The following is a 24,811-nucleotide window of genomic DNA, read 5'->3' on the forward strand; positions in this document are numbered from 1 at the left end:
TCTCACTGTCTCCAAGCTTGACTGACATGGGCCTGGGTTATCCCATCCCCAACCCAATCATGGTGTCCCCCAACCTTTTGTGTCCATCACTGTCCCTGTCTCTTGTCTTGTTTGTCTTGTATGTTTGTAACTGCTTCCTCGCCTACCCAAATTACCTGACCCAGACATACCTACGTCCCTTCCCCAACATTCCTCTCTCTCTCAAATAAAAAATAAATGGGCACCTGTCCTGTACAAAAAAAAATTGTCCCACACATAGCTCTCCATTTCACACAAAACTTCTTGACACACTCGATTTGGTCCAATTGGCTATACAACATGATTGCATTGTGGTCACCCTTATTTGTGGAGGTGTCAGTCCAAATTCAGTTAATATTCTGCACATATTTTCAGTTTACACTGTTAAAGAAATCAATATGGTTCTTTCCTATCTCCCTCCTGCACATTACTGTACTGCTTTCTCTTAGTTCTTCCCCCTGCTTGCTCCCCATTTCACCACTTTCCTATCTACCGCATTTTCACCACTTTAATCTGGTCAAAAAATGCACTCACACACAACACATGCAAATAGCATAAAAAGCAACGGATCCCTTCACTTTTTGGGCTCTATGTTTGCTCGGAAGTGCATATCTCACACCGATGTGCAGTGATGGTGAGTGGTGGCAAAATGCTGTGGTTACCTCTGCACAATGATGCTTAACCCCACTGCACTATGCCAACACACAGCAACAAATGTACTACAAAGAATTTATGTTATTGCATTATCAATGTTTATTTAAAAGTATTTGAAAGTATTAGATACACCTGAATTCAAATCCAGTATTATCTGGACTCAAAAGAAATGTGTCAATGCATTTACACCTGCTGCCACAAAGTCAGTTACGCAGCAGGTATGTTTCATAGACTCAATACTAACTCTCAGACTTTATCAATGGATCTTGCATTTATGCACTGCTTAGCTACATGCAAACAGGAATAGTAGTGGAGATGTGTATTTTGCATGTGCAAACACTTTGCCAAGTATCTAGCAAACCCACTGCTCGATGAGCTATGGAAAAGTAAATAAATGTTATTATGTTTTACTGCTGTTTACTGTCCATTTCTTATCTATGACATGAAATTACACGTGGAAACATAAACTGAAGGCCTTATCTAGCAATATGTCACATACTTACAATACAGCCATGTGTTGCCTCCCCCCAAGCACTGCAACCCTGGTGTCTCAGTACTTTTTACACACATATATCACCTACACTAGAGAAACTAATATCAAATGTTGTGTGATATACAATGCACATCAATCTGGTAACATGCAGAACAAGAACTACTGACCCATAAGCCTAAAAAGACTTATTTGCAAGGCTAGGGAAGGAATCAGCATGGACCTTATCCACAGGGACATAGGTGACATTCAACACACTTGACCCAGCCCCATGTTGATTCTGTCAAAGGTAGTTATTGCTTATTAAACATAGTGAACTTCTTTGATACTGACCAAAAAGACCTGGATGAGGGATAACAGGACATACAGCCTATGATGAGTTATCCAAAGCCTTTGACACTATCCACCATTCATGTATCATAGAGAAAATCTACCATCCGGGAATTAACTCATGCATTACTAGATGGATTGCCAACTGGCTCACTGACAGAACACACACTGTCAAAGTTGGGGACTGCACTTCCATCACTAGACCACTTACCAGTGGAATACCACATGAATCTGTGCTGGGCCCTCAGGTGTTTGGAAACTATTTCTCTGAAGCCCAGGCAAAGGTAGACTGCCTCTGGTTTACCAAGTCTGCAGATGACTGTTAACTGGATGCAGTCATATAGCAGTCCCCCAGTGATGGTAACATATTACAGAAGGAGCTGACACAGACACATGACTGGTGCCAAACTCACGGACTAAATCTTAAAGCAAACAATGCCTCATTGTCCCTTTGGCAATGATGTACCCCTGCTAATTGTGATATACATAGCACCCCTCTAAGCTCAAACACAGTGTTGCGAGACTTGGGAACACATGTTGATAGCAATCTACACTTCAATCACTATGTGGTGAAACACACATTCTACATTGCACCTCATAAATAAGGCCATCACATCCAAGACCAGTTAGGTCATAGCTCTGTTATACTCTACCCTTATCAGGCCACTAACTGAGTGCAATGCTCCCTTCTGGTTGTACCTCACCAGACACCTGCAGCAACTGGAGAAAACACAGAGGTTTGTGACCAGGAGAATCCAGGGTCTCCAAAACATGCCATACATGTAAAGACCGAAAGACCTGTCACTGTACTCAGTATCATGCATGCTGCTGATAGGTGACCTATGCCAGAGCAGTCTTAAATCATGCCCTACTGTAAATGATGGACATCTGCAAATCAAATGGGAGAAGAATAACTTGCTCCAGGGATCTCAACCTATCCTGTGACATAAACAGAACATGCTGGGGAGACAGATTTATCTCACAGCAATTGACACTCTGTAATAGGCTCCCACTGCATGTGAAGCAGTTCTCTTCAATGAACCTATTCTAGCTCAACCTTGACAACTGGATGGGTGATTGTAAATTCACCTCTGGGGTATTACCTATGTCCCTCATGGACAGGGCCAGTCGGTGCTGCTCACAAAATCACTCTGCTAACAATGACCATCTAACTATACTCAGTAAGGGTACTTGTATTTGTACACAGCTAGGCTTGTAAAAGCCCTAGGGTCATTAGGCTAGTAACCTCCCATGAACCTATGAAGCTAAGAACCTATGCAGGCCTCCCAAAATCTTCTCACCAACTTGGCCTGCTGATGTCATCCACTATAAGTTGACCTGCTGTCTTGTAAAAGTCAGACTTGTGCTGTGGTGCTTGCATAAAGCATTGAGTTCTGTAGTTTGTGTACTTAGACAGGGGTTCTGTTCTCACTGCAGTCAACTGGTTGTGTGTGTGTGTGTGTGTGTGTGTGTGTGTGTGTGTGTGTGGTTATGCTCTTGTTTGACATTACACAGAGCCCTTTACACAAGCATGTGGGACGCTGTTATTACCATATTCTCCTCAACAGACACTGCTGATATAATTAGCTATATCTGATTTGTGGATATGCACTATTACCACCAGGGCAGGGTCAGAGACTGACCTGGAGGCCAGGCAGAAGGCACTTCATCCTATATGATACAGATTACAGTAACATGGCTTTCAGTATATCCACATACATCATGGCATGGTTTGTAGGCCCTGTGTTTTCGTGATTAGAAAGCCCTGTGGTCTCTCCAGCTGCTGCATGTGTCTGGTGAGGTACATGAAAAATAGAGCATTATACTCTATTAGTTTTCTGATGAGATTCGAGTACAGTGCTGTCATACAATCCTATGATCTGACTATGACAGCATGACTTATGATGTGCACAATGCAGGCTTCCAATACCAATGTGGACATTTGTTGGTTGAAGTTCAGATTGCTATCTATGTGTTCCCATTGCTTGCATCACTGGGTTTCAGCATAGCAGGACTGTTGTCAATGTTGTAATTAGTATGGCATTCCACTTTTCCGAAGAACAACATTAAGACACATTTCTGCATTTATTTGTAGATTGTGTGGCTTTATCACCAATCATTTGTCTGTATTAGGTCCTCCTGTACTATGTTATCATCTTTGGTGTACTCAATGATTGTACCCAATATGCAAGAATCATCAAACATGGTAAGCCAAAGGCCATATACTTTAGCATGAAGTGTCGAGAATTAGAGTCCAAACAGTAAAGAGCCAAGCAAAGATCCATGGGGGTACATCAATGGTGACAGCTTTACTGGTACAGATTGATTCCTCAACTTTTACAGTATGCGTTCTGTCGGGGAGCCAATTGGTTACCCTTCTAGTGACATAAGGGCTAATCCCCAGCTGGGGGAGTTTCTCAATGATACCTGTATGGGGGATTGTGTCAAAGCTTTAGGCCAGATCATGATAGGTAGTATGCACTGTCTTACCTTCATCCAGGCCTATCACACAGAATCAATGGGCTGTGACAACATCACAGGTCACAGGTCACCTATGGCATGACTCAGCATATACATCTTCCTGACAGGGTTAAATACACACTTTAACACACCCTTCACACAGGCTATTTTCCCATAGAAGGGTGTACATCAACATGCATCCATCTAAGTTGGGGGGGGGGGCCAGCACCTGACGCATGCATGTATAGATACATCCTGACTCCTTAACTGTGAGGTAGACCAACATGTCATCATGGACCTTTTCTAAATGGACACTAGAAATATCCCAGCCATGTGCAACAGACCTGTGTGAGTTGTTAATGCTACATCATGCATGTTACACCTGATAAATGTCCTTAAAGAGGTCATCATGGGCATGCATGATGCCAACACTATCATCTTGTGGAACTTGACTAGATTAAGGCATTTGACACAAATCCCCACTGAGGTATTCAGTCATCTCTGTCAGATGTGGCCATAAACAGCTATATCACCAAGTGGGTAGATCAGTGTATCACATACTTGGCATTTCATTAGTTGAAATGATGTGTGAAGTGACCTATATCTCGGGTCCAGTGGTCAGGTCCGTACATCAGGGCTGTCTGCTAGGCCCTTTCCTGTCCATTATTTAAGTGATGGACATCACAGATGACATATGTGTCCAAACAGTTGCCTGAAGGACTACAGATTGTGGGTAATCATTTACTCCAACTGTGATACTAGTATAATACAGACAGTATCAAAACATACCAAAGATTGCTGCCACAGCCATGACAACACCTGCAATGGCAATAAAACATGGGAGATTTGTTAAGTCAGAAAAACAAACACACAACCCAAGTATAATGTGGACATCACACCCTATAATCAGACCAACAGGTATGTGACCTGCGTCCTTAGGCAGATGGTAAGTGGAACATCTACCAGCATATGGTCACAGTGCTGAATACTCTCTTGTATGTAGCACAAGTACTGAGTATGTGAAGGACATCCACATCAGAGACCATAATACCTCCGTAGCTCCCAGCCTTTATCACACCAATAACTTACAATGCACCCTTCTTTGTGTACCTTCCTACACATCTTCCACTGATGTGTAACTGAAGTGTACCACCTTCATCAAAGTGAGCTGTCACACAGCTTATTGGCCATACTATGGTATTCTTTTTGTGGCATAAACATGAATGTCTGATGGTGTAGAACACCAATCAAATTGTTACACCAGATGCATGTGTGCTATCTGTTCTGGCGATACATACAGTACATATCTAAGTGTTTGACAATATCAATGGCATGGATATCATTTGTGACAATGCGGATTGTGCCTTATATATATATATATATATATATATATATATATATATATATATATACATATACATATACACCATGCACACCAGTCAACTAGCCTGTATTGTTGGTAATATCACGCACAGGTATAACAGTGTCCCTCTTAACACCTCCAGCAGATATTACAGTGCCAAGACAGTGTGCATGATTACCCTCATAGAGTGCGTACATATAATAATAGTTGTATAAGGGTGTTTGTGCAGAATCATCTCTGATCACTCTAAATCACATATGTTATGTCAGAGGCATGGGGTTACTGGTATTATTCTGATATTGTCCATGATTGTAGCTGGTTCTTTTAGTGTTGTCCACAAGCCTTTACCTTATAGGTTCATAGGTTCATAGGTTTATACTAGGCTATCTGCCCTAAGGCATTTATAAGCCTAGCCCAAAGTTTTGAGGCTTACACCACCCCTTATGTTAAAAAATACTGTGCCCATTAGTTTGTTGTGCCTCTGTCCAGCAGTGACACAGAGATGATTAAGGTTTAAGTCACTTGCTCTAGTGGATCTGGTAGATTTGGATTTTTGAGGTGGAGCATGTCCATTAATTCCGGTTGGACATGGCCTTGTATGTCAGGCACAGGTCACCATAGAGCTGGAGTTTCTTCAGTCTGGCAGCATATGACAGATTTTGGAGTCCCTTTATTCTTTTGGTGAGGAACTTTTGGGGTCTTCCAATTGCTGCAGGTGTCGGTGTGAGATACATCCCATGGGGGCATTGTACTATGATCATTGGTCTGAAGTAAGAGGAAGACAGGGGAACAATGACCTCACTTGATCTGGATGTGAATCATCATCATCAGATCAGGGTGGGCAAAGGTCTTTCTAACCACTTTAGCAATGTTCATCTGCAAACTTTGTCAGCCATAGTGGACACCACTTGTGACCACCCATCTTGTGACATATGGGTTTACATTTACGCTGGTAAGTTTCTCTATAATATTTGCAAGGTCAAGGTAGGCTGTATGGACTGCCTTTCCTCATCAATGGCCTCCATTATGATCCTCTCCATAGCTTTGCAGACCAGGCGGCACGTATCCTGTGGTAAGGCTAATATTAAACAGCTGCCTTATATTTTGAGATGTCTGGGAGGCTACACTCTGCTGGGATAGTTATTTGCACTGAACCTGTCTGCCAGTATGTTGGCAATGTCTGTGGGTTCAGTGATTTTTGTATCATTTTGGACTAATTCTGAGCGTATCTGGGAGTTTCCACCCAGGTTTCTAACATAGCTGAAGAAGGCCTTATGATTGTCTTTTGAATCTATGGCATTTTTCTCTCAAAGTTGGCCTTGGATGATTTTTTTTTTACTAATAATGATCTTTATGGATTTTGCTCTATCATGTAACAGCTTTCTCCTCTTATTGTAAAGTTTGTTTATGCTTTCTCCTCTTATTGTAAAAGTTGTTTGGGTCCACCAGACTAGTCTTGGTTTTATTAGGGATGCCTGATCCATGTAGTCCTGGAGGTGTTGTGGTTTCCACTGGCTCGGGGCCTTGATGGATACCACACCAGTCTTTTTCCAGTGAGATTAGTTTGTGATCTGATCGCATTCAATGGGATATACTTCTGGTGTGGAGCATTTTGTCCCCATGTTTGTGATGATGAGATCTAGTATATTTTCTCCTCTTGTGGGAACGGTGACTAGTTGTTCCATGGCATTTGAATTTATGAACTTGAGTAATGTTCCCAGTCACCTGTGTCCCACTTGCTCATATTCAGGCAAATCAGTTTGCACAACTTCACAATATGAACCCTACCCCAATTGTACGTCAGATCCCTGATAGATGTCCTCTGCATTATTAATTTAACGATGCTTATCTCACACAGACTTCCTCCCCACTGTAATGTCACCTTGTGTGATGGTCACATAACTCACATTTGCACTGTTGAATAGTGAACTGTGTGTTCACTGTTCAATACACACACTTCCCCTGAGTGTTTATTTTACATGGCAGTCCATGCACTGTTACAGATCATTTACACAGCTTCAGTACAGAATGCCAGGAATGGGATATCACAATACTCTGCACTGTAGATACACTGTCCTATACTGTGCTTGGACCATGTACTTAATAGTCATACCTCTCCACTGTCCAGATTTTCACAGAATGTCCAGATGTGTTCCTTATCAAATTTGTGGCTTTCTGCTATATCACTGGGATGATCTCAGGACTGATATGACTCAATACTACATACATTTGAGTTTCATACTTCAAATTCTTCAGAACATGTATCTTAAGACAGACCCTTGGTTATTCTAGCATGTTTCTATAGGCCAAAAATGTCAAAGATGTCCCTATTTCTGGGTCATTGTCACTGCATTATGTTGGCTTTTATCCAGATGTCTTAAACTAAGAGATTGAGAGCTATCTGTAAAGCCCTGGTGATCATTGTAGACTCATTTAAGGACCTCAGTATATAGGTAGATTCAGCTATGAGTTTTTTTAATCATATCAACCAATTGGTTAATGATAGTTATAGAACTATAGGTTGTATAAAACGATTTATAAATTCTAGGAAATTAAAAATAATGAAGTTGTTTGTTAGTTACATTAGACCCAAACCTGAGTATGGAATAACAATATGCAAACCCCATAAGAAAACAAGCATGAGTAAACTGGAAAGAGTACAACAGAAATATACCAAGGGTATCCGTGGTTGTGAAAATTTAAGTTATTTTGAAAGACTAAAATATCCAAACTTGTACAGTATCTCTTACAGATATCTAAGAGGAGATCTTAATCAGGTATATAGGGCATTTAGTGGCAACGACCTCTGAGAATGTTTGGGGTTAACAAAAAGAACTAGAGAATCATCAGACTACCTATGTAGGAGATTCTATAGGAATGAGAAGTATACTAATTGGTTCTCTGACAAGAGTAGCTGATACATGGAACGGACTACCAAATTACATTAAAGCAAGTACTAGTTTAGATAGTGTTTGAAATATTTGTATGTATGTATGTACGTATTGTGGCATTATCTGCAAAACCACGGACTGTCAGTGCTCTAATTTCAACAGGAGTGCTATCCGTGTTAGCTTACATGGGCATGAAACCTTGCTTAAATGTGGTGCATGACATGAAAATGCATTGTGCATTGCTGCTCGCCTCACACTGCCACTCACCACCATGCACACATGTAAACTCCGTGTAGGCTTTGCACAAAGCCTACACGGAATTTATTGAATCCTGCATTCTGTGTGTAAGCACACTGTCACTTACATTCTGTTTTGTTAAAATTCAAGCTTGCTCTCTAAAGACAAATGTATATCTTATGTTAATATGTCAAAGCTTTTTATTACTTTCTGTGATTGTTTACATTGGTATGTTTTTTATCCTGCAGTCCTAGGCTGAATCTTAAAAATGTCCATTAGCATCAGTGTTCTACACAAGTAAGTAAATAAAAAAATGGGTATATGTAAGGATGAGGAAGTTAGATACAATGCTGCAATCTTTACAAAGGTGTCGTTGGTTTAAACATATAAAACGGTTTTGATCCAGGGGAACAGTTGGATGGTTAGTGCCTAGATTTGGTATATGTAGTTTTGGCATTGTTGATTAACTTTTTGCAGAAATTCTTTAGGTGGAGGTATTGATCCAGCACATGGGTGACCAATTATAATGTGCTTATACAAGAATGACTCCTTGTTTTGTAGTTGCTGTTGTCGAGAAGAGATAAACTAGGGAATGGAGGTTGGTTTGATGGTTTCTTTTATTGGGAAGAGAAAATACAAGACTAGCACTGCCCTCTGGTATTTACTGAACTGCGGGGGGAGAAGGATGTTGAATAGCTACAGGAGGGCAGTGTTACCGTCTGCTCCTCTGCTTACTGGTGACCATTCATGTCTAGATATCTTATCCAGTAGCTGTATATTTTAATGAAATGAATTGAAAGGAGGAGGGTTAGCATAATGGCTAAGGTCTTTAGCTGAGATATATAAAGTGCAGGGTTTGATTCTTACCTCTGGTTACTGGCTAGGCTTGTGATAGTCTGCAGATTGATGTCCTACTATTTACCTGTGAACCTATAAACATGTAAGGCTACTAGTTTGGCAAGGCGACTGTGCTTAACTGTGGAAAAGGTAGTAATGATTGATTTGCATTCTTTACGAAGTGAGGAGCATGTTTAAGTGTGAAGGAGGTCAGCGGAGGCGTTTAGTAATAACCTAAATATAACAGAATATTTCCTGGTGCCAGGATTAAGGCATCATCTATGTGCATACTTTTAGGTGATGCTGAGGTTATGAAGAATGATTTGACTTGTAGGAGGAGCCCAGGGGGAAGTCTCCCAGGATGAAGTAACAGCTCATGCACACATGGAGAAAGATATGGGATAATAAATTACCAATGTTTCTCCATTGAGGGTTGCGTTGTAATGAATGGTGCTATTTACTTTGAGCTGTTTGTCTATGCAGCAAGTACAGAAAACTCATTCAGAGATATGATCAAGTGAGGCTGAAAGAACCATCCAGAAGATGGGACACAGTGTTATCTATTTTAGAATGGAAGTTCATCTCTGCAGGATTTTTTCCTAGTCCAATGCTTTGGTATGCTAGGCAGCTAGTGGTTAGTTACTGAATGATGACATTAGCCATAACCATGATTTGCTTACAGCATACATTGGACTTGTGAGTAAGTATCCATGAGTTTAGGAAATGGTTTTGTTGATTTGTTTTTGCAGCATTTAGGAAAGCTATTTTTAGCCATTTTATGTCAGTGAAAGGGATGACCTAAAACCTGTGACTGGGACGAATACGTCTAGATAGGAGTAGAAGTGAGGACTGTGATACCAAGTATTGATGTTAACTACAAAAGGACAAAGTTATATAAAGATATTTGATTAGGAGATATGACAGGGTAATTAGGGTGTTTATTAGGGGATATGACAGGGTAATTAGGATTCCAATGAAGTGTAAGAAGAGAATACAGAGTGCTAGTTTACCAGCAGATATTTTTAATGACATTTATACAGACTGTTGGTATATTTTATGATATTTAATGAGATATTCTCATACTATGACTGTATTAAAAGACAAATAATTTAGTAAATTGAATTTTAAAGTTCTGTATGGCAATTATGCAGAGTAAACTCAGTGAGTGTTGGTAAAGCGATAGTTGTCAGGCTTTTCAATAATTCCTTTACTGGAGAAAATGAAGTGGTGGCAAGGGTCATATGATTTGGGGGTGTTATTTAAGAATGTGATGGTGTGGAAAGCAGTATTTATAGATGTAGAATGTAAGGGTCCCCCATATGTTTTGCATAAACAACCCACTCGTAGTAATGGTATAAGTGGTTTATTTTCTGTGCCATTGTTACTTTCTGTACAAATAAACTTAATGAATAACTCCACAAAACAGTGGGGCGATGTTAGAAGTTGAGCATTCAATGACTGAATGGTATTTTTGAGTAGAGATTACCATGGATTTGGCACAATAATGTGCCATTAGAGGGCAGTACAAAGCTGTAGATTAAAATTGACATGGATTCCCTCCTCATTAAAACTAAACATTCGTGAAAATGACTTATTTTTTACAGTACACATACTGTATCCCATGTTAGTCTAACCTGCAGTGTTTAAAAGGGGTAACTTTTCAGTCTGCTGGAAATCTACCCTGTTTACTAAGCTTTAACTACTTAATTTAAATGCAGCAGCAAGATCTCCCTCTGTGCTGTTCACAGCTGAGAATTGCACAGTGAAACTGTGGTCATTAACTTCACAAATGTGTTTGCTTCTACTGCCTTCACTAACTAACCTGTCTCTTTATTTTTAGCTGTATGACAAAGCAATGCCTATTTGCCAGTCTATTTATGTTGTAATTAGAACCCATTTTACTCCTACTGTGCACAATTTCTCCTCTGCTGTTTTATATAAATTTCATTCATATGTAAAATCTAAACAGACATGCTGCTATTATAAACTGGGTCACTGTTTTATATAACAGGATCTATAGGTATAAATCACTAATCATAGTAATGATAGTGCCCATGAGAATAACTTTGGGAAATCGGATGGCAGGTAACAGATTTACAGTGGTATCAGCAATAAAGGAAAAACAAAGTAAATTAATGTTCATGTAGACTTATGTACAAGCTCAATTTTAGAGTAGTACTGTACCTGCAAACAGTAATCTTTATTGCAAAATGCATGCTGGATTTATATCATGTTATGCTGAAAGTGTGCTGGTGAAATACAGTGTTCTTAGAGCACTCGTCCATGTGTCTGCTTAACTGAATAAACTACTGGAAATGTCAACAAGGTGTCTTTATTCCTCCCACAGGGCGGGTTTCAGACAGGCAGAGTCTCCTAGACCTAATAGCTAAAGTGATTTTATCTAGACTAATCCTTTATACTCTGTTTCTTGTTAGTCCTGCCACCCACAGGGTCACAGGTGGGATACCAGACTTCACTCGAGCCCTCTGGATTACCTCTGTTTTCTTTTATTAAACAGTAGGAGAAAGTGCTTTGTTGGTCTGGCTTTATGAGTTCATTGGAATATATGTTGTTCTGCTTTCATCAAAGACAAGATTATGTAACACAAATAAATGGAACAAAATAAAAGTAGATGTTAAATACCTTTTCAGAACTAAATCCTGAAGAACATTTTTTAAATAAAAGTAGATGGCAAATAGCTTTTATTTATTTACCATTGTTATCAGAGTTGGTACACTAGTCTGAAAACTTTTTTCAGGTATAGTCTGGGCCAAAAGACAAAGGTAGAGCATATAGCACACAGGCAGAAATGTCAATAAAATAAATGTAGAGAGTATATCTGTCTGCCATTTGGCAGGCAAAGTATATAAAATGTACTAGAAATTTCACTCAAATACACACTTAGAGATGCATGGAAAGTTGTAGTATATAAAAAACAAAAACTGCAACTTACAAACAGAAAGTCACATTGTACAATGCAAATAAGAACACTGCTGTGTAAAAGAAACTTCTGAACATGAGACTGCTCGCTGCAGTGAGACGGGTTTTTAGAACTAACTCTTGAAGAGCATTTTCCTTTAGCCCAGTGCTCCTTCTGACCACTCTCTCCTAGCTGGCTCAACTGGCCCATTCATTCCCCTAGATTGACAACATTGGCTTCCCTATTTTGGATTCAATCATGCTTGGGGTGGAGTTGAGTTACAAGGTGTAGTATCATCATCTGGAAGGTATCCAAGTGTTTTTAGCTGGCTGTATTACCCTCCACCACAGCAATGACACATAGACATGTTAGGCTTGGGAGGGTGATGAGAAAGGTCTTGAACATGAGGCCTGACACCAGGGTCATAAATTAGTGGACATGGCTTCTCATGTCTTTCTCACCCCCATAAGCCTGGTGTCCTTTCTGAAATCTGGCCTCTTCCAGAGCTGAGTGAAGGTCGACTTTTCACACTCTCTCTCCCTCCTCCAGAATAGTCATGCCCATTCACCAGCCTGTCCCGTTAAGGGCCCATGCCTCTGGTTAGGCTTTATCCCTCTATGCCAAAACATTGTTTGGATACAGAATATAGAGATACTACAGTTTTCCCCCTAAAAATATAGTTATATTTGGAATGGGTATTGAAGGACCCATGTTGGAAAGATGGGTGTAAAAGGCTGATGTCTTTTCACCTGTCATGAAGGAGACAGGAGGCCTAACTTACTGAGATATTGACCCCACTAGGAGTGATGACGCTCCTCTTATGTAGCACTGTGGGGTGGGTGATGACCGATCTGCACTTTTACTGGACAGACTGACCAAGTGTACAAAGCATGCACGTATCACCCCTGGAAGCATTGATTATGGAAAGATGCAGATGCCACAGGGAGGAAGTTATGTGGGCTCCCCCATGCAAAAGACAGCCTGCTCTGGCACCTGACTTATGCCCTTCAAAGGGAAAAGAATGGCCCCAGAAGGCTCATATTCTAGATGGGGAACAGATAAGATAGTTCTCTCCTCAGAGGGGAAGTAATGGATTGATAGGTGAAGGGTGTTGGGAGTTGAATAATATTTAAAAAGTTAGGGAAGTTTCTATAAGTAGTGCAAGCTGAGAGCTGAGAAGATATGTTTTTTAAGGGGTTCATGTACCTGGTCTTCTTGCACAACTCTTATTATCAATCTGAGAAAAAAATAGAATATGTAACACACATTGATTTTGTTAAGAAATGTCTGCCAACCTGGCATGTATACACTTACACCATAAGTGAGGTCACAGACACTATGTTCCTATCATGTTACTATTATTTCATTAAGGTGCATTTTAACCTTACCCTGTGGAAACCCAATGTCCTTCAATAACTGGAGGCATCTGTACAGTGATCCGTGCCCCATTATGGAGATGTTTAAGCATGTGATGACACTGTGATTCCTTGTGAAATCTCCCCACATTCTTCTCCATAGGCTGGGAATAGGATCTAACATTAGGATGATGAAAAGCATAACTCTTGTCCAGTTCTGCAAAACAAAAGATGAGTACTGCTAATTAAAGCCATTTTCCAGTGGTAAGTACATACAAAGCAACATTTCATGAACACTTCCTCATTAAAAGATCCATAGTTGCTGCTTTATTGCCACAGACATGTCTGAATGTAACTGAAATTACTAATAACAGTGACGTGTTCTCCTTGTTCATATGAAGTATTGCAATGCCATAGGGATACTAGGGGGAATTTATACAATAATTTTAGAAATATTGTAAAAAGTCTAAATATATAAAGTTGTAAGAACTATGGACTGATAACTAGTCTAGTGTTACTGTAAGAGAATACGTTACGTACACACCCAAAGTAAATCATTGACAGCTGATCACTTCTTTTGTAACTGTTACCATCACTTACTGCCCCATTGTGGATTATTTCCAGTATACCACAAGAAGAAAGGCTCATCATTTATTGTGACAGGGACATTTTTAATTAAAGGAACAGAAGAAATAGAAGTTAACATGCTTAGCTATAGGTGTGAGTGCATGTGTGTGGTATGGAAGAACAAACATGGCAAGGCAGCTACCTGGCAATATGAACATTGGGTCTACGTAAAGGTCATTGTTGATGTGAGACCATGATCCCATGTACAAAATGGGAAAAATTGGGTTGATGCCAATGTTGGTGCTTCTAAACTGGCTTTAAAATGAGTAAGGAACTAAGAACCAGATGAAAGGTTCAGCAAAATACTGCTTAATGGATTCAGAGTACCTATATATGTAACTACTGGACAGCTATGAATAGATATCTATGACACAAAGGAGAATTTTGTGATACATTTTACTGTCATTCAAAGACGGTGGGGGCTACCAATAACTGAAGTGTTTTGGTGTTATATAATAACCAAGGTCATGATAACTGTTTAGCTCAGATATGTAATATCAGCTCTTAATTCTCTGAAATTGGGAACTTGAATATGTTTTGGTAGTTTAATATTTAAGTCCTAACAAGTTTTGGTAGTTGTCTTTCAGAAGTCCAGAAATCCTTAGTTTTTGCTTATATTTAAGGTATTACTGATTGTCAACAAAAAGAAATGCATGTCTGTATATTCAGCACATAGCATTTCTCAATGACCAGGCAGTGCCTGTAGCTGTACCCCAGGTCCGGTCCCTCGTACTTTTCTCATTGATTTTTTTCTTCATCTACTTGACAAAATTCCTATCAGACAAGCAATAACATGCACATTCTGAATCAAAAGTATTTACAAACACACCAGTTGTTGAATTTTCACTAAAATTATAGTTCCTTTGAGGTATAGTACTTTTGTCATGACCTATTTTTAATTAGGTACAAACACGTGTTAACAATGAGCTTTAACTCAATAGGAATAGATTTCTGTTTTTTTTTATACCAAGGTCTCAATGGGGTCATAGGTAAGTATTGAGTTAGCTGCTCTTGAGAACTATTATTAAACTTAGACAATTTCCCCTTGTGAGCATCAAACCCTGTACTTCTTGTTTGTGAAATATTCTGGTGTACTGCATGTTCTGTAAAACATGACATATTTTGTACATCTGCACGAGGCACTATGATCTTCACATAAAAGAGGTAAACACCAAATCACATATTTTTAAGTTTTGTTTTAGAAGTATTGCCATGGCTCATACTCAAATCTGTGTTGTTGGCTGTACACCTCATAGTCAGACTTAGCATCATATTAAACAGGCACAGGTAATATGCAATGAATGTTAACTGTTAGTGTGACAATGCCATCTGTCTTCACTAACTGACTGACTGATTACCCACGATTTCAGCAGATTGTTACCAAGGAAACTGTGAGAAACTTAACAGCCACCATATTTAAAAACTAGTTCTACCAAGTTGTCAGCCATTTCAGCACAATGGGAATGTTGAAAATAATTTGCAGTCTACTGCTGCTATCATCCTAAAGAGATTGTGGGTAAGTGCTTCACCACCCCTGGACTACTGTCTGACCATCACCATCAAACACATTATACGATGCACACATATTCACTTTATAAAAGTCATTTAGGACAGTGATGCAGTGCAATTGTTACACAACAAACTAGAACAATAAGGTCCTGAGAACCACTCATCTCCATACCTCTCAACCTCTTAGAGCAAGAAATCTGGACAAAGCCATAAATAAAAGTGGGAGAAAGGCCCAAAATAGGGACAATTTTTAAATATTGCTCTTACGATCTTAGAAAGTTGATAGAATGACAGGTTTTGCATTAGCATGAATTTTCTGAGGGTATGAAGTATAAAACTCAAATGTCTGTCATTATTTTCTAACTTCAGTCTTTAATGATTTGCCACTAATTTGCCAGAAAACCTCAATTTTATGAAAAACGGAATAAATATATTAGCTAAAAATCCGGACATTCTGTGAAAACCTGTACAGCTGAGAGGTATGGTCACCTCTTGATAAGATGATGTCATCAGAGAGTGCAAGCTGTCATTAAAAATGATCACTGTTTTAAATGTAAATGTTTTTGAAACATCCATCATTGAGGAAGCAACTGTAGAACTTGAGCATTTTTGTGAAAAATCCCATTTAAATGCTCCATATGTGTGTGGATTTTGGATGAAGTGTGTAAAGCTACTTTTTTTTCATTGCAATGAACAGGGAATGTGGACTGTTTCATTTTTTTTTACTTTTTCATTTAAAAGTAAGAATAAATTTGGATCTATATGGTTGTTTTAGGTGGACCAGAGTACTTTAGGGGTGTCAGTGTATGTCTTTTTGTCAGCACTGTGTAGATTTTTTTCTTTAATGTTTATTGAGTACTGTAAATATGGAGCATTAAAAAGGGATTTATTGTGGATTTGATGACATGTCAAGGGTCTGGGTAAAATGTTAATGTTGTTCCAAGAGTATAAATAAATGTTGGTAACATGCTAAAAGTGTAGATAAATACAATTTTATGTACACAATGTGCCGAGTATATAGGATTATAAGCGGGTCACTGATCATAACCCCCTTATTATGTATTCGAGTCATGGGTGCCAGAACATTCACCTTCAGAGTGAGCAGCTCACACATGCATGCTGGCAATCTAACTGGTAGGTCAAGTATGAATAAATGTCACGCTACTGACCCATGGTTACATGTGAAAACCCTGGTATCACGCTGAAGACTTTGGGCAGTTATAATGTAGGTAAAAGTGAACCGAAATAAATACTACCTATCTTTCTAAGTGTAGACACAGCAGTATAGTTGCTAATGCCTAAAGCACTGTGGATCCTTTTTACAAACTGTGCAGTAAACCAAGCTGATCTGTTTGTGCACTATTAACATTGGTTACAGGTGTAGTGCAGTCTCTGTTTGCTGGTTTATCCAAAAGACATGCAGTAGGCAGACGGTGTGTGTGTGTGTGTGTGTGTGTGTGTGTGTGTGTGTGTGTGTGTGTGTGTGTGTGTGTGTGAGTACGCACTCATGCATGTGTGTCACACAGAAGAAAGATCTGGCAATCCACTTCCATTCCCTACTTGAATAATAAAGTCTACTGATAGTGGCAACTGTTCATGAGGTTGCTCCAGGAGGGATGTGACGGGACAGCGTTGGATGGATAGATACGTGTACTGTACAGTCAGACTTTTTCTATTAGTTTTATAAATGCCTACACTGTAGTATTGGACTCAGTTATATAACTGTCAGGGATAATGATAACATCTCCCTAAAGAAACAGGGAGTTTTTTTTTTTCTCTGACAACAAATAGCTGCAATCACAGTAATGAACAATGTTTAATTTTTCTAATGTGCTTGTGTGCATAAGGGGAGTGTGGCAATCAAAGCTGCAGTGTTGTTTTTGTTCTTGTGTGGTGCAGTTTTAATTTCAGGCATAATTTGATGTTCTGACTACTGAAAAAGTCAGAAAATATATTTATGATGGAGGCACTGTTCTGAATCTGCCCATTTATTTATTTGTGATACAGTCTGTGATTAAGATGCTTCTTTTACCTGTGCCAAGAACAGATATGAGGTGTAAGTAATCAGCAAAATGACTGTCCATTTTCCCTCGGCTGCCTTTTAATTAAACTGACATATTTGTTTTAAAACACAAAGGAATATTAGTGTAATATATATACTACATGATAAATGATGGTGTATATAATAAAAAATAACATATGATATAATAAAACATCAGGGGGTACGAAATATTAAAAATTGCATTATACCTAGTGGATGAAGGAATTTGCATTTTAGGCTTGTGACTCACAACCCTTGCAAAGGTTATAGTGCATGGCTTCCTGCTTACATGCAACACCTCACACCACAAAAAAAAGATACAGGATAAATAACACAAACAGCATATGTTGTTGAAAAGTTTTTTTTCCATTTTATAGATGTACTTTAAAGGTTTGGTTAAAAACATACAACAAAAAGTTCAGATGCTAGAGCATGCAAGAAAATGATCACATGCGAGAGCATGCAAGAAAATGATCACATGCAAGAGCATGCAACAAAATGATCAGATGAGAGAGCATGCAACAAAACGATCACATGCGAGAGCATGCAAGAAAATGATCACATGCGAGAGCATGCAAGAAAATGATCACATGCAAGAGCATGCAACAAAATGATCTGATGAGAGAGCATGCAACAAAACAATCACATGCGAGAGCATGCAACAAAACGATCAGATGAGAGAGCATGCAACAAAACAATCACATGCGAGAGCATGCAACAAAACGATCAGATGAGAGAGCATGCAACAAAACAATCACATGCGAGAGCATGCAACAAAACGATCAGATGAGAGAGAGAGTGAGAAACAGACTGTTATGGGAACTGAATCTGTCCAATGACACTGTAATTAAATTATTATATTGAACAATAATGACCTTTTTAAGCACGTAAAGCTGGTAGAAAACAATGTGGCCAACTCTACTACCATTTCTGAGGCTTTCTTTCTGTAACAATCTACATTAAAAAAACTTCAGACTATTAAAAATAAGCAATTGAAAATGTTTTGCATGTCAATACAATTGCAACTGCTTGGTAGACCCAGGTTAATCTTAACACTCTGAGATAAGAAATATCCTTACCAATACATATCTTCTCTGTTTAAACTATCAGTTACAAATAAGTTTCTATACTAATAAAAATAAAAATGCCAGAAATGATAGAAATAAAATACTTTAATTGGTTAAGTGCTTTTGTTCTAAAAATAAGAGACGCCAACAGAAGTCAAACTGGGTTGGGTGTAGAGTTTGAGGGTCACCTATGTCTTTGTTGATATGATCCATGATCATCCTTTCCATAGCCTTGCAGATGAGGCTGGTTAGACTTATGGATCTATAGCTTCCAGGGTCAGTTGACGGACCCCCTTTATGCAAAGAGATTACTGTTGCTGTTCTCTAGTTTGCTTGTACAAAGCCAGTTCTCAGGCTGTGGTTAAAGAGAACAAGTGTGTCAGCTTGGTCATGTTTTAGATTGCTTAGTAAGAAACCTTAGATGTTATCTGGCCCCATTGAGGGTGTGTTTTTGGCCATGGAGAGCTCAAACATGACTTGATCCCTATAGATACTAGCTAGAGAACTGGTGTCAGATATGCTTTGGGGTATGGCTGATGGGGATAGGTATGTGGAGTTTACACCAAATTTGTCAGCTAGTAGGTTGGCAATTTCATCTGGTACAGTGTGAGTCGTACCATCTACTACCAATTTGTCACATAGCTGGCCATTCCCTTTTAGATTTTGGACATAGTTAAAGAATGCCTTATGATTGTGCTTGGCTAGAGATGCTATTTTAACTTCACAATTAGCTTTACAGGACTTTACAAAATTTCTGATTTGCTTGTTCAGTCTATGGAGGGAATTCTTCCTCTGCAGAAGCAGTTGCCTCTTGTTGTTCGACATCAGTTTCTTTTTTTTTTTTTTAATACAATATGTTTATACTAGATGTCTACTAAGGTGGCTTATTTTTTTGGGAGAGCCTGGTTTTATTCTGGTCAGGTACAGCTGAGTCTATGCAGTTGCTAAGATGATTACACAGGGCATTTGTGTACATCTCTGCATAGCAGTCATTATTGCATGGCATATGAAACTTTTTATACCATCACATAGTAGGCTGTAGTTTGCTTTGGAGAAGTTCCTTAGGTTTTTTTTTTTTTTTGCTTCTTTGGGGGTGTGGTGTCCAATAGTTACTTCAAATGAGACTGATTTATGGTCCGACCTCACCAGGGATGCCATCACATAGGTAGCAGTGCAGTGACCACCCATGTTGATGAGTACTCTGTCAAGGACATTACAGCCCCTTGTGGGGGGTTCAGATTATCTGTACCAGAGCATTTGGGCTGACAAAGTCCAGGAACCTCTGGGCAAGCATGTTTGAGCTTGTGTATGTTACTCAGTCAATGGAGGGATAATTGAACTCTCCCATAACTAAGGTGTTGGGCTGTATGGTGAGTGACTCCAGTAAGTCCTGGTAGGCACTGTGCTTTTCTTGGTTAATGGAGGGGGGCTTATAGCTAGCAATGATATGGTAGGGCGTTTTGCCTGTAGTTAATTGGGCATGGAGTAGTTTAAGAGAGTCATACTGTTTAACCAATCTGGAAATGTACTTAGCTTTAATGAAGATGGCTACAACTCCACCTTTGGTTCTTTCATGCTCATTCTGAGGTCTGAACATGTGGAAGGCATTGTAACCTTGCACAGCTGGGTTGCTCTCTGTGGCCTTGAATGATGTTTCAGTGACTGCACAGACATCAGCATCTTCCAAGGTGAGAAGTGCTTTGAGGGAGTGTAGTTTCATGCTTAGACTGCTAGTATTAAGCAATAGACCCTTGAGTTTGTTTTGAGTGGATTTTGCTATGGTGGAAATGTTATCATATTGCCTAAAACAGACACTATGGAGGAAGCAAGCATCTTAGCCAGTATCTAAAAGCCTAGTGGACACATGTGCAGACCATCTCTGGCAAAGCAGCGTGGCCTGTCGACCATGTCTTCCCAGGTTAACAAATACTGGATTCCCCCTTGAATGACACCAGAAGCTAAGCCAATTGTTGGAGTCAATCATTTTTTGTTTATATTGTGGCATCATCCTGGGTGAAGGTATGATGCTGCTTAGGGCTAGGGACATACCTACCTGGGACACACAGTCTGAGAGTTCAGTCATGTCTCCCTTTATATAGTTCAGGGAGGTACATCTCAAGTCATTCACCCCAACATGAGGTATGACAGAGTCATAACGGTACTTGTTGTTGAGTAACCTGAGTGCATGGATGACCTCTCAGACCCTGGTAACCAATAGGGAACTGACCATGACCTTATCTTTGTCCAGCCTGGTGAGGGGGACATTTGTGTGTCTCACTATGGAGTCTCCTATGACCAAGACATTAAGTTTTGAGGTGTTTTGCCTTATGGGTCTTATTTGGTGAGACACTGATATATGTGTTGTTATGTGCAGTGGTATCTATACATGTTGATGTGTGTGCAGATAATTTGCGCTTGTGAGGGCTCTGATTTTTTGGTAGGCTTCTAGTGAGTACCTCTATGTATGTGGGTTTATGTGTTATGTCCTGAACTTGTGTGAGAAGTGAAATGCGAGAGCTGACAACCTATTTGATGTCTTGTTTTTGTTACGAGATTTGTTTCCAAATTGATAGTGTAATTACATCTCTCACATACGATATTTGTTTGTTTCAGGACTAAGTGGTTGTCATTATACATGAGGCAATTACTATAATGCCTCAGGATACCCAAGTCAATCAGGCTGTCTGGAGAAATGGTGGGAAAGTGCCATCCATAATGGCAGGTTTATACCTTAGTACTGTTGGGGAGTGGGTAAATTAGATCAGTTTATGATGCAGGAATAACAGAGGGGCTTATTCTGTTGACAGTTAAGGGGGAAGAGCTGTGGCAATGCTGCTCAGTGTGCAGTTGAGTTACCTACAGAGCAACAAAGGACTTGTGAGGGTTCTACTGACAGATGTCAGGGGTTTGCATCTATACAGGGCAGTGCTAAACCACGTTGTGCGAGTTGCAGCTATGCACAAATGCGAGGCTTAAATGTAAGCAAAATTCAACAGTTTTAAGACAAACTATCAATAGGAAAGCCCCAAGCTGAGCCTTTCTCCACCAGTTCCCAACTCAGATGGAGCTTGAGCTACACACTTCTGCCACAAGGGTCCAGGGAGGCCCTCTTTATGTAAGATGGCTAGTTTAGACCACAGTGATACCAAACACTCTAGATGCAGCAAGTCTAAATCTAGCCTATGTTATATAAGGCAATAGTACAGAATTTCAAAATGCAGGCATGATCAGCAAAAATGAAGCAGCAATTCAAATAAATACAGTTAACAAAGTGCAACACAGGCTTTAAATATACTTATTTTTCAGTTGTTTGCAGTGGATGCCTTGGATTTCAGGTCAGATGCACTCCAGATCTCTGACTAAAGTCACCAAACTCTGAGGAGCTCTGGTTAACTAAAATAATATAATATTAATAATACCCATTTGTAACTAGCTAGGCCTGGTGGTCACACAGTCCTTTTTCAGGGGTGACCTGGGAACAATGTCTGGTTAAGCAACTTGCTCAAGGTAAGACAGTAGGCAAATGAAGGCTGAGAGAATCAAACCCTGTATCACAGGAACTGCAGCTCATAGTCTTAACCCTCTGTACCAAGTACCAGATAAAATAGTGTCAATCCATGGGAACTGGTGTGGTAACTCAGTACTTTATGCTAGAACCATGGTACAAGTCTTTTTTAAGCCTAGCCAATTACCCCATGTGAGAATCAAATCCTATACTTTGTGTCTGTAAGGTAAACACCTTAACTACTATGCCAGCCTCTCAACTACATAACGATTTGCTCTGTCTTTATCTGCTGCATTTCTTAGGTTTGTAAATTTGTACTAGGCTAACTGCCCTTGTGGGCCATTTTAAGCTTAGCCAATTACCCCATGTGAGAATCAAACCCTGCACATTGTGTCTGTTAGATAAATACCTTAACCATTATTCTAATCTCCCAAAGTCTTCACAGACACACACTTCTAACAATTTATTTATTTATTGCATTTGTTTACTGGGAAAGTCCACTGGGCCTAAAAGAGTCCATGTTCAGTGGAGGCCCAGGGAAAAAAGCTGCGACAAGAACATAGATACAGAAAATATTAAACATTAATTGGCACAAAAGTAGATACAGTGTTATAGATAGTGATTACAGTAATATATATATAGAATATATACATAAAAGCAGAAATTTTGTTGGTTGCCAGATGAATTCAATCAGAGAGGAATAAACAGTTATATTAATCAACATTATTGTACCAGTATCAACAAGTGATGAAAAATAATAATTATGAAGAAAATATCCTCAGTCAGCAGTAACAAAATGCAGTTTAGTTATCATATAAGGAGAAGGAGGAGGTTAGGTTATAGAGCAGGTACATAGCCAAGAGTTGAGATGATTTTTCAGTATATGTTTGAAGGTGGTGGTGCTGCCTGTGTTTCTTATAGAAGGTGGAAGTGAGTTTCATAGTTTGGTGATGGTGAATGAATAGAGGAGTTGACCAGCAGGTAAGGTGGGCTTTTCTACTTTTAGAAGTAGATGATTTTCAGATCTTAGTTGCCTGCTGGGTTGGTATTGGGTGAGTAGTCTCAAGAGAGCAGGACAGTCTGTGAGTCTGTAGATTATTTTGTGCGCTGTAGTTCGTTGGGTGAATGGGAGTTCACCATTTGATATGTTTGTTTGAAATGCATGAAATCAGCAGGTGAGTCTGGCATCAACTCTTTATTAGATACATATACTTGAAGTGTATTAAATCACCTCCAAGTCTGTTGTGTTCTCACTATAAATTGTTTTACTTCTGTAGTTGGCATTTCTCCATGGTACATTTCTGTATTATGTATTTCACATCTCTGTCTATAACGCATTTATATTATTTGTCATGGCATCTGTAGTGGTTTTTTCTTTCTGCTTATTTGGCTTAGATGGTGACTGAAAATGGTCTTTGGACAATTTCACTTACCTGTTTAACAAAGGATACATAAAAATAAATAAAAGATGACTAAGATGCTAAAGAATGAAAATATTAACATTAAGGATGCAGGCCATTCTAGTAGTCCAAAATGGCTTCAAAGGGTTGAGATACTCAAATGGCAAAACCAAAAGTACCCAAGGAAAGTCCAAGCCAACACTGGTATTCACAAACTTTAATCCAGCCACGTAAAACAGAGTACACTCATAAACACATGTTCATTACTACACTTCATCAGATGCAGCAGATTAGTCTGCTTCTGATGAAGTCTATGGAATCTTGACGAAAACGCTATTTAATACAGTTTATGCGTTTATGGGTGTACTGTGTTTTACATGGCTGGATTAAAGTTTGTAAATACCAGTGCTGGCTTGGACTTTCCCTGGGTACTTTTGGTTTTGATTCTTAGTTCTTTTTGGTACCTGGTAAAACCCTCACTTTTGGATTATTGGTATACTCAAATGGCAGCCATTACTGGGCCTGTTTGTGTCATTAGTTTAGATGGAAACAAGAAGCCTCAAAAAGCAGAATTTTCATATCTTTACATAGACCCTTCTGAGGAAATAGATGCAGTGAATCACAGTAAATGATGATCAGACCACAGTGTTTCCAGTGCTATATGGGAAAGCTTACTATCTAAAGTATACACCAAATCCAACAAGACAGGATATGGTGGAACCACTGTATACAAAGTTTTGATCACTTATTAACTACAGTAGGTTCTGTGCAAATTTCCCAAGTTTAACCTGGAAATGTTCATTACTACACTATCATCTATTAACTGGAATGTCTTAAAAATCCTCCCCTTAGACAATGCTGTAAATGAATTCAATACACCTTTTCTAAATATCCTAAATAGCCTTGCATCTCTTAGAAGAAGAGTCTGAAAACAAATAATGCATTTTGGCTATCCAAACAGAGTAGAATGTTAATGAAGGGTAGAGAAAAAAGCAGATAAAGAATGGCAAAAATATAAAACATCTCAATACCTTGAAACTTCAGAATACTTTGCAATTGTACTAAAAAGAAAATTAATGAAGACAAAAAAACTACATTTATTTAACA

General features: G+C 39.2%; 1 protein-coding gene across 1 annotated transcript in view; it reads right to left on the reverse strand.

The window, feature by feature from the left end:
• APCDD1 (APC down-regulated 1) overlaps positions 1-24,811 on the reverse strand; it is a 190,417-nt gene that overhangs the window by 143,667 nt on the left and 21,939 nt on the right. Inside the window, exon 2 of the mRNA XM_044067356.1 lies at positions 13,589-13,772. Within this exon, the coding sequence (XP_043923291.1) occupies positions 13,589-13,772 (184 nt within the window). The remainder of the gene's footprint in view (positions 1-13,588; positions 13,773-24,811) is intronic.

Source organism: Protopterus annectens, chromosome 3.part1 (genome assembly GCF_019279795.1).
Source record: "Protopterus annectens isolate FY-2018-M chromosome 3.part1, PAN1.0, whole genome shotgun sequence".
Lineage (NCBI taxonomy): Eukaryota > Metazoa > Chordata > Ceratodontiformes > Protopteridae > Protopterus > Protopterus annectens.